At 44.8% G+C, this 11,689-nt stretch overlaps 1 protein-coding gene across 1 annotated transcript; it reads left to right on the forward strand.

Moving 5' to 3' along the window:
- Positions 1–5,011: 5,011 nt before the first annotated feature.
- Positions 5,012–9,219, forward strand: LOC124673787 (U-box domain-containing protein 33-like). Its single transcript, XM_047209826.1, has 7 exons — positions 5,012–5,547; positions 5,729–5,847; positions 5,993–6,102; positions 6,548–6,977; positions 7,061–7,183; positions 7,369–7,875; positions 8,226–9,219. The coding sequence occupies exons 1-7, from the start codon at positions 5,319–5,321 to the stop codon at positions 9,054–9,056; spliced, it is 2,349 nt and encodes a 782-aa protein (XP_047065782.1). The 5' UTR covers positions 5,012–5,318; the 3' UTR covers positions 9,057–9,219.
- The last annotated feature ends 2,470 nt before the right edge of the window (positions 9,220–11,689 follow it).

Here is an 11,689-nt window from a genome sequence, read left to right on the forward strand (position 1 = left end):
ATCTATGCCTAAAAAGTCCACCTTCAGGTTAGCATCCGCACCCCTTCCAAGTATTAAGTTGCAAACAACGAGACAATTGCATTAAGTATGGTGCGTAATGTAATCAACACAAATATCCTTAGACAAAGCATTGATGTTTTATCCCTAGTGGCAACAGCACATCCACAACCTTAGAACTTTTTGTCACCGTCCCGCATTCAATGGAGGCATGAACCCACTATCGAGCATAAATACTCCCTCTTGGAGTTACAAGTATCAACTTGGCCGAGCCTCTACTAGCAACAGAGAGCATGCAAGAACATAAACAACACATATATGATAGATTGATAATCAACTTGACATAGTATTCCATATTCATCGGATCCCAACAAACACAACATGTAGCATTACAAATAGATGATCTTGATCATGATAGGCAGCTCACAAGATCTAACATGATAGCACAATGAGGAGAAGACAACCATCTAGCTACTGCTATGGACCCATAGTCCAGGGGTGAACTACTCACACATCAATCCGGAGGCGATCATGGTGATGAAGAGTCCTCCGGGAGATGATTCCCTTCTCCGGCAAGGTGCCGGAGGCGATCTCCAGAATCCCCCGAGATGGGATTGGCGGCGGCGGTGTCTCTGTAAGGTTTTCCGTATCGTGGCTCTCGGTACAGGGGTTTTCGCGACGAAGGCTATAAGTAGGCGGAAGGGTAGGGTTGGAGGCGGCGCGGGGGCCCCACACCATAGGGCGGCGCGGGCCCCACCCAGGCCGCGCGGCCCTGTGGTGTCGGTGCCTCGTCGGCCCATTTCGTATCCCCTTCGGTCTTCTGGAAGCTTCGTGGAAAAATAAGATCCTGGGCGTTGATTTCGTCCAATTCCGAGAATATTTCCTTTGTAGGATTTCTGAAACCAAAAACAGCAGAAAATAGCAACTGGCTCTTCGGCATCTCGTCAATAGGTTAGGGCCGAAAAATGCATATAAATGATGTAAAGTGTGTATAAAATATGTGAGTATCATCATAAAAGTAGCATGGAACATAAGAAATTATAGATACGTTTGAGACGTATCAGTGGACCGTTCACAGGCATGGGACCCACAACTAACGGTGCATCCAATGAACGAGCAATAATTAATTCCTCCTTTCCTCTAGCACAACATAAAATAGCACTGCTCTTGTATGGCACCTACCATGGTGTAGTTATGCGCCGGTATTGACTAGAGCACAACGTATAATTTTCCCATGGCCTTTCTAGCCGTTGCGATATTCCATCCTCCGGGTATGGGGCATTCTTGTAGTGATCTTCACATATTTTTTTGCGCAAATCCACACCTTGGGCGCTCGACGACAACACCTAGCCTTCTAGGAGACACAAAATATCCAAGGGAAAAGACATATATTTTTAGGTTCTAGATCGCTCTTGTTTGATGGTCAACCAACTCAAAACTCCAACTCCTAAAGGATCTGTTGGAAGAACGAGTAAGAGAGGAGGGTAGAATTCGCCAGAGTAGATCACAAGGATTTAGAACACAACTAGTCATTACCACCTGATATTTATGTATGTACAAAGGTAATGGTCTAGTCTTCAAGTGAGGTTGCCCCCAAAATAGGTTGTCCTCATCAACTGCTATTATGTACGTATGTGTTGATTAAATCGGATTCAATCATGGTCATGAAGCCCTATCTCATTGGAACCAGTCTTCAATGGATTGTTGTGGAAGTCATTTTAAGTGAACTAGAGCACACAACAAGTGTCGCATTTGGCTTTGAAGATTTTTCCCTTAATAGTATGGTTGTTCCTATGACCACTCAAAGATATAAACTAAAGACCATTGTTTTGAACCTTTCTCAGCTTTAAGTCTTAAATCACGGTAGAAACGCTTCATGCTTCGAGAAGGCGTATGTGTTTTTAGTTTCAAGCATGCCAAGTAAGCTTCTTGCTCCGAGTAGGTGTCTACATCTTGAGCCTTTAGCACACCATGATAGATTTTCCTTCAAGCTAGCATCTGAGTCTTGTGTTTTTGAGCCTGTATTTGTTTCAATCATTTTTAGGGGTTGTTTTCAACGTGGTTAAACCAACTCCCATGATGTTCTTGTGTAAACTAGACATACATATTAGTCGATCCCTTAATCATATTCTCGTAAATCATTCAAAACCCACTGAGAGGGCACTAGATGCACTTTTACACATGTCTACTGACTTTCTCACGTATCGCTGACCTCCATGCAGTCCTATCAAGAGCTAAGACTTTAGGTACATTCCAGTCCCTCGAATCTCTTTTTATCGTATCTGCCAACATCAACTTTGGTCGTCCTCTACTCCTACTAGTCTCCTCCATACTCTTTAGAATTCCACTGTTAACGGAAGCTTCTGGAGGCCTTCGCTGGATATGCCCAAACCACCTTAGTCGATGTTGGACTAGCTTCTCGTCGATTGGTGCCACCCCTAGCCTATCGCAAATTACCTCGTTCCTAATCCGGTTATTTCTTGTATGGCTGCACATCCATCGTAGCATGCACATCTTGGCAACACTCATTTGTTGGATATGTTGTCTTTTAGTGGGCCAACACTCTGCCCCATAAAGCATCGCCGGTCCGCCATCCTATAGAACTTACCTTTTAGCTTTTGTGGGACCTTCTTGTCACATAGGATACCAGATGCTCGCCGCCACTTCATCCACCAAGCCTTGATCATGTGGCACACATTCTCGTCGATATCACCATTGCTTTGAATCATTGATCCCAAGTAACGGAAGGTGTCCCTCTTGGGCACTATCTTTCCTTCTAAACTGACATCTCCGTCTTCGCCACCAACACCACTAGAGCCGCATCACATGTACTCAGTCTTGGTTCTGCTAAGTCTAAACCCCTTTGACTCCAAAGTCTATCTCCGTAGCTCTAACTTCCTATTCACGCCGGCCCTAGTTTCATCTACTAGCACCACATCATCACCAAAGAGCATACACCAATGAATATCTCTTTGTATATCCTTGATCACCTCATCCATCACCAAGGAAAACATGTATGGGCTCAAGACTGACCCTTGATGTATTCCTATCGTTATTGGGAAGGTACATGTCTCAATATCACCTGCGCAAACACTTCTTACAACATGATCGTACATATCTCTGATGAGGGTAATGTACTTTGTTGGAACTTTATGTTTCTCCAGCGCTCACCACAAGACCATCCTTGGTATCTTGTCGTACGCCTTCTCCAAGTTGATGAAGACTATAAGTAGCTAGGTTGTTCTTCTGCTCCCTATATCTCTCCATAAGTTGGCGAAGTAAGAAAATTGCCTCGGTGGTAGATCTCCTGGGCATAAAACTGAATTGGTTTTTAGTGACATTTGTCACTCTCCTCAAGAGATGCTTGATGATTCTCTCCCAAAGTTTCATAGTATGGCTCATAAGCTTAATCCCCTGATAGTTAGTACAACTTTGGATATCTCCTTTATTCTTGAAGATAGGTACTAATATGCTTCTTCTCCACTCTTCAGGCATCGTGTTTGACCGAAAATGTGGTTGAAAAGCTTAGTTAGCCATACTATTGTCACGTCTCCAAGGCTTCTCCACACCTCAATTGGGTCATCATCACGACCAAGGGCCTTTCCTCCTTTCATCCTTTTGAGGGCCTCTTCAAACTCAAGCTCTTGGATCATCCGGACGAAACGCCTATTGGTGTCATCAAAGGAGTCATCCAGGTTGAGTATAGTGCTCTCGTTCCCATAACTGAATAACCCATCAAAGTACTCCCTCCATCTGTTTTTGATCTCTTCATGTTTCATCAACAGTCGATTAGCCTCATCCTTGATGCATTTAACTTGGTTGAGGTCCCTCGTCTTCCTCTCACGAATTTAGAAAAATATGTGTATAAACATATTTGATTGGCAATGCCTTCCACAGTCCAGAGTGTATAAACATATTTGATTGACAATGCCTTCCACTAGTCCCGAGTGTGGTTGGATGTCGTCCTATCCATTCCCCTTTAGGCCTTCCACTAGGGGATTAGGGGGGGATTTTGACTTAGATGAGATTTAATCTATTCCAATCCATGTCAATCCCATTCAATCCCAAGGAAAACGGTTATCAATCTCGTCAATTTCGAGCAGATGACGACAACATGGTCATGGAGCACATCAAAAGGAATCAGCACTCAAAAGCCGATGGTGGTCGGTTTGACCATATGTCTTTTGTTTTATTACCTTGAAGCGGGACTTCTTACCAACACTTCAAATACGGGGCAACATGTTGACGATCTAATCTACGGGTTTTCACCCCTGAAAGAATGCATCCACGATGCCAATGACCAATGGGTGTCATCCCCTTACTACCGACTTTCTCGCAAAGCTTTCTCACGTACAGGGACGGAGCCAGCTTCTAATGTTGAGCGGGGGGGGGGGGGGTGTGGGGTGGACTGAATTAGTGTTGTAAACTTGATGGGATGCGGATTTGACTAGCTAAATCGGTGAGAAAGGGTTCTAATGACTAGTGTGCTTCACAAAATCTCAATCATGGGGGTGGCTGAGCCCCCCTTGCTCCCCTTATCTCCGTGCCTAGCGGACCAATAGAGGATTCGTTGGAAGGGATGATGCACACTAGCCGACCAATAGAGGATTCGTTGGAAGGGATGATGCACAAACGCATTGCTCGCCGCCGTGAAGAGTTGTGCTCCACGCACCGGCCACCCTGCAACATCTCTAGTGTCACCGCGCTGTCGTGGATCCATATTAGTTGATGCTAAAACGATACATCCATATTAGCGTTGAGTAATATGAATTGAAGGGAGTATTAATATTAAGTAGTAGATACCAGGTATATCCGGCTTCTGCAACAACTCAATATCAAGAACATGAAGACACTTGATTATGATCTCTTGTGACCTTAACAAACTTGCATTCTGATAAGGACCGGATAAGCTAAGCAATTTCCTTATGCTTTCATGTGGAGCAAGTCAAGCAACCAGTAAGCAGCTGGTAGATGATTAATTTGCTGGAGATAGGAGTACTACTTAGGGAGAAGTAATCTAAGCTAGGAATATTAGCCGCATATGCTGTTTCGAGCTCGCGTTGACTCGCAGCTGCGGACTGATCCTACCAGCATATTCTTCGGCTTCCATTTTTCTTTTGCCCCAACTGGGCACTAGCTGATTTTCTTACTAGTTCTGTCTGTTTCTGAGTATGCGGCTCTGTTTCGGTGCAAGCGACACACCCGCGCTGGGAATTTGACAATCTCGTCTCGTCTTGGCCGCAGCTGCAGTATAAGGAAGGAAGGAGGAGACCCTGTAGCAGAGAGAGAGAGGGGTTGATCCATCCATCGATTGATCGGCTATGGAGATCCTGAGCCCGTCGCCGCCGCCCAGCCCCGCCGCCTACGGCTTCCTCTACGGCGGCGGCTCTCTACCCCGCCGCGACCACGCCCACACGCTACTGCACGTCGCCGTTGGGAGGTCGCCGGAGAAGACGCTGCCGCTGCTGCGCTGGGCCTTCCGCCGCTTCGGCTGCGCACGCGTCGCCCTCGTCCACGTCCACCAACCCTCCCCGGTCATCCCCACCCTCCGTACGAACCCAAATTCCATTCCATTCCCTTTCTTTTCTTTTCTTTTCGTTTCTTCTTCTTCTTTCTTTTCTTTTCCTTTTTTTTTCCTTGCATACAGATGAAAATCCCATTTCACCGCAAGAATTATCTAGGAGTTTTAATGTATTATGTCTAACAAGAATTCCCTAAATTCCTTCTCCAGTAGGAAAGATTCCTGCCGCTCAAGCTACGGAAGAGCTCGTCTCCTCCCACCGCAAATCCGAGAGGGACGAAATGAGCAAGATCCTCCTCACCTACATCGCCTTCTGTCACAGGGCGCAGGTACCTCCATTTTCTCTCTTGTTGCACATCACTAGACTTCCATTTACAAACTAGTTTGTTTTCTTTTACCATGTAGTAGTAGTACAGATCAACTAGCTGGCCAATGGCCAAGCAGAGCAGCAATAACAGTTTCTTCTGGTCACAGGTGCACGCAAGTATTCTTCTCACGGAGAACGAACAAATCCATGACGGCGTCGTCACTCTGGTCAGGGATCATGGGGTTACGAAGCTTGTTATGGGTTCTATACCGGATAAGTAAGTGCCAATCCAGCTCTCATCGACTACGTCTAAATATAGCATGATCTTCTTGCTTGTGCTACACAAGGAATTCTTCTGTTGAATGTCTTACTCATAAGCGGTTTACATGGAGAAAAAAGAGACTAAACCATGTTTAGTCAGCCATGGAAAGCACGGGTAAAACAGGAAACAAAACAGAAAAGTGGATAGACACTTAAGCACCTTCATACTATTCTTTTTTATGAACACGGTTCACTAAAAGCAGAAGGTTGTATCATGCTGTTCCTGTGAAAAAAATGTCATCTACATCTTTGTTGCTATTACTTGTTATTTTCTCAGGGTGTTCTTCATCACAGTGTGAACAGTGACCGTTATCTAGCTGATGAGTTTGTGGAATGCTTTTTGGTGGTCTCTTTCTATTACTCTCTTATTAACTCCAGTGCTCTCTATCCACAAAATGCAGTTGCTTCAAGTTAAAAGCGAGCCACAGCAAAGAATATTTCATGGCAAAGAATGCTCCAGCATTTTGTGAAATTTGGTTTGTATGGAGAGGAAGACACATCTGGACCAGAGAAGCAAGCGCCGCCATCAACAACAGCATCTCAATCTACAACCAAGATGATATTATGATGATCAGAAAGAGAACTAGGTTCAGCCCAAATAGTGACGATGCTGAATCCATACTTGATGAAGGATACATTACTTGTGGGGCGTCAACTGCAGCTGATCTTCGTGAAGGCATTGTTTCAGATAATAGTCGATTGAGTGACTATGGAGCTCTTGGAGCTGATGTCAACCATTTGTACAATAAGAACATTTCAAATTTACAAGATGCAGAATCTGCATTCAACTCAACCTTCTGGCCTGAATCTCCACTTGAGTTCCATTCTAAGGTGGCCCTTCTGTTTCATTCCAGTATTGGTAGTTTATAATCTGATCATATTGTGTTAAACTTAAAGTGAATGGTATTTAGCAGGAAATGTTGGATACAAATATCAAGCAAGTCATGATCGAAGCTGAGGGGTCAAGGAAGGATGCTTTTGTTGAGCTTCTCAAGCGCAAAGACACAGAGTCAAAAGTGGCCAGTGCTTTCGTCAGGGTATGCAGCCACGTATTCTCACCATCTAACTAGGTTGCCTTTTTATAAAAAAAATGCCCAGTTCCTTTTACAGCATACCATGAATAAAAACCAGATGGGTTACTAACTTCCTAAGTATCATCCCATTTCAAATACCGTGAAGGACTTATTCTTTATTTCTTACCTGGCTCGTGCTCCTTGATCAGGTAAAAGCTTCCGAGTCTTCCAAAAGACGAGAAGTAAAACTAAGAGAGGAACTGGAAGGTGTATTCCTAGCCACAAGAAAGCAGCATGATGATCTGGCAAGACATAAAGAAAAAGCCACAGCTGTGTTGGACTCTTCTAAGAGAAGATTAGAAATCCTAGATTCTCATGCTAACAACATGAGGTTTCGGATGAATGAAGCTGCGGCAAAGCTGGAGGTGATTCAATCTTCCATAAAGATTCTTAAGCAGGAAAAAACAAAAGAAAACAAGCTAGAAGATACATATATTAACCAGGTTGAAGGGTTTACAACCAGCCATGATCTGTACACCGTTAGACAATTCACACTGTTAGATGTTCAAGATGCAACTTGTAAATTCTCAGAGAGCTTCAAAATACGGCCAGGAAGTCATGGGTATGTTTACAAAGGAGAAATTATGAACAGGAGCGTTATGATTCATAAGTTGCACTCACAACGCATGAAGAGCTCGATGCAGTTCCAGCAAGAGGTACTCCCTGCTACCCTGCTTCTTATGCTGGTCATATTGGATGCATTAGTGATTAGTAAATTATTTAATATGTGCAAATTCTAAAAAATAAATTTGCAGTCACATACATGAAATGGACATAGTCAAGATTGAAATATTGTGGATACTAAGCAGTAGGTTTATTGTACTGTGCTTGCATCGTTTACTTCATAGTATATGGCTACATGCTTGTTTATCGCATATGTATTTTCTGCTTGCTATAGCTAATATAATGATCAAATTTCGTTAGAACTTTTCTTGAATGCATGTAATAAACTAGGTTTGTGAACTATTAAGGAGCTGAAGGCCTTTATTTGTTTTTCGTACGGCAGGTGTACATCCTTAACAAGGTGAGGCACCCTCATCTAGTGACCTTGGTTGGTGCATGCCCAGACGCACTGTGCCTTGTCTACGAGTATCTGCAGAATGGGAGCCTTCATGGACATCTCTTTAGCAAACACTACGATACCCCACCATTGCCATGGAAAATCCGTGCACGTATTGTGGCAGAGATCTCAAGTGCTCTACTGTTCTTGCATTCCTGTAAACCACAGATGATGGTTCATGGTGGATTGAATCTTGAGAACATCCTTGTAGATACCGACTTTCACTGCAAATTATCCGATCTTTGTTTACTGATGGAGCACACAAACGATCGTCGCGCATTTGGTTCTGCGCTACTGGCACACAAGTCTGATATGCATTCCTTCGGCACTGTGATACTCCAATTACTGACTGGTAAACAGCCTGGTCTAGGCCTTGCAATTGAAGTGAAGCGGGCTATGACTTGTGGAAAGCTATCATCGATTTTAGATCGCACAGCTGGGGAGTGGCCTATGCCGGTGGCTCAGCGGCTAGCAGAGTTTGGACTCGAGTGCACCATGGACAGGCTGGAGCTGACTCCGGAGACGGTAAGAGAACTGGAGCAGCTGTATCTGATCAGGGGAAGACAAGCACCATCATTCTTCATGTGCCCAATTCTCAAGGAAACCATGGGTGACCCTCAGGTGGCTGCGGATGGGCTGACGTACGAAGGACATGCCATTCGTGAGTTGATAGAGAATGGCCTAGCGGTGACCGATCTGAAGCTAAAGCACCTCGATCTCACCCCCAACCATGCCCTTCGGTTTGCTATTCAGGATTGGCTCTCACAGCCTCACTGATGATGATTCTCCAGCTGCTTCAACTGGCAACTAGATTAGATAGAAGGAGCCCTTTTTTGTATAATATATGCTTATGTACATTATGGTACTATGTTAGCTTAGTGCAGTGTAGGGGATGAATATTCTATTTTTGCTTATTGTTTTGGTACAGTTGTACAAATTATGAACCTTTGGTTTCACTGGTGAATTTTTTGTGTGGACAACTTGTTGGATAACTGTTGGTGTATCTGTTGGGCTGTCTTCTTGTTCTCTTTTGTGGCCCATCTGGCCCAGCCCAGTTCTGACCTATATAAGGTGCTTCTATCTCTGTAACCCTAAGCTGAGAGGGTTCCTCCCTGCAGCCTCCTTCTACCTCAGGTTAGGCCCTCACCTCTGTCCACATGGTATCAGAGCAAGGGGCAGTGAGGGCAACGACAGGAAGGACTGCCGATCTGGAAGCCTAGTCTGCTGTGGCAGCTAGGAGGAAGAGGAAGAGGAAGGAAGCAGGCTGCTGCGGCGGCAAGGAGGGGAAGGCAGTGACGAGTAAGGAGTCGAAGAGGGCATCCTGCGGGTAAGTCCTTTGGTGTTTCTGAGAGGTTAGTTGGGTGTCAAGCATGGGGGACAACGGGGATTTGGCGAAGGCTCTGGAGAAGCTGGCAGAACTTATCACTACCAAAGGAGATGGAGGAGGAGGATCTGCTGGAGGGGGAGCAATCGTTCCCCATACCAACATCGGTCAGAAACTTGAGCTGCCGGCGAATGAAATCAAGTTGGAAGGAGTGACCAACTATCTCCGGTGGTCAAGGAGGGCGCTGTTGATTTTGAACTCGAAAGGGCTGGATGAACGTGTGAGTGGTGAAGCTGCAGAACCAGCAGACAAGGCCGATCCGGAATGGAAACAGATGGAATGCCATAAATTCTCCGATTGTGACATGGTTGCTTAACTCTTTGGTTCCTAACATTGCTGCTTACGTAGAGGCACTCACAAAAGCTTCGAGGTATGGGACACCCTATCAAATCTATATTCTGGAAAGGGGAACATTATGTTGATTGCTGAGATTGAGGATAAAGTGCATGACTTGCAACAAGGAAACAAAACTGTGATGGCATATGTGGCTGAGTTGCAGCATCTTTGGGGAGATTTAGATCATGTTGACCCTCTGGAACTTGCCCATGGGGAATGTGTGAGTGCTGCTGCAAGCTGGATTGAACGTCGGCGAGTCATGAAGTTCTTGAAAGGCCTTAATCAAGATTTTGAGGGGAGAAGGGCTGCTTTACTGCATCAAACCACTACCCCTTCTCTCAAAGAAGCCATTGCAGCTATGTCCGGAGAGGAAGTGCGTCCGAATATGACAAAGGGAAGCGATTCTGTCCCTCATCCGACCTTCTACACTACCGAGAGACAAGAGATGAGAGACTCGCTATACTTGTGGACGGAAGGGACACTTGAAGCATCGGTGTACCTCCTTTGCTACACCCGAGTAGGGGAGAGGAGGATACACACATGGCAGAGGAAGCTACAGAGGAAGAGGTGGTGGACAGCCATATGGACAGCAGTATGGAAGAGGTGGTGGACAGTCATATGGACATCAGTATGGCAGAGGTGGTGGACAGCCATATGGACAACAATATGGCAGGGGTGGTGGACAGCAGCACACTATATCACCCAAGGCACATATGGCTGCAGCTTCAGAGCCAACTACCAGTACCTCTCAGGGACAATCAAAGGAAGAAGGACAAAATGAAGCAACCTTTGGGAACTTTGCTCACTATGTCTACAAAGATGAAGGTAATATTGATCGAGTTTCTATAGCCACTCATAATGCTAATTCAGATTGGATTCTTGATTCTGGAGCATCCAAACATGTTACTGGGAATATTAGTGAGTTTGACTCTTATACTCAGTATCCTCCCACACATAGAGGCACTATCCAAACAGCAGATGGCACAGCACAATCTATAAAAGGGGAGGGGTCGGTGCAATGTACATCCAACATAAAATTGTCATCAGTTCTACATGTTCCCGCTTTTCCGAGTAAATCTGCTATCTCTAAGTGCCCCGATTGATCAAGCAGGACTACCGTATAATAGTTGATAGATATATGTGTTTAATTCAGGAAAGGGAGAGCAGCAAGAAGATTGGGACTGCAACCAGGCATAGAGGTCTTTGGCACATAGATCGTGACAAGATGGGGCATGATGCCAGTTCCGTGTTTGCTGCGATTGTTGGAGGAAAGGAGAGTATGGCACTAGTTCATCATTGTCGAATGGGCCACATGGCGTTTGATAAAATGTTTCGAGTTTTTCCTGATGTAATGAATGGAGTGGACAAAACCAAATTATGTTGTGATGCACTGCGAATATGCTAAGCATACGAGAACCTCTTATGTTAGTAGAGGGATCGAAGTGTATCCCCATTTGTGTTAGTGCACTCCGATGTATGGACGTGTCCTGTTGTGTCGAGTAAGTGCCATGAAGTACTTTGTGACTTTTATTGATCTGCTATTCCGGAATGACTTGGATTTATCTTATGCGTCACAAAGATGAAGTGTTCACTTGTTTTCGAGTTTTTGTGCCTATGTGAAAAACCAATTCAATGTTCGAGTGCAAGTGATCGAACTGATAATGGTACTGAATATATTAACAAACCTTTT

This window comes from Lolium rigidum, chromosome 7 (genome assembly GCF_022539505.1).
Source record: "Lolium rigidum isolate FL_2022 chromosome 7, APGP_CSIRO_Lrig_0.1, whole genome shotgun sequence".
NCBI lineage: Eukaryota > Viridiplantae > Streptophyta > Magnoliopsida > Poales > Poaceae > Lolium > Lolium rigidum.

What these genes read in the sequence shown, in the direction of transcription:
- LOC124673787 (XM_047209826.1), top strand. Translation starts at nt 5,319, where the DNA reads ATGGAGATCCTGAGCCCGTCGCCGCCGCCCAGCCCCGCCGCCTACGGC. An exon ending in CCTTCTGTCACAGGGCGCAG is followed by an intron (nt 5,848 to 5,992) that starts GTACCTCCATTT and finishes TTCTGGTCACAG; the next exon opens with GTGCACGCAAGTATTCTTCT. An exon ending in TGGCCAGTGCTTTCGTCAGG is followed by an intron (nt 7,184 to 7,368) that starts GTATGCAGCCAC and finishes CTCCTTGATCAG; the next exon opens with GTAAAAGCTTCCGAGTCTTC.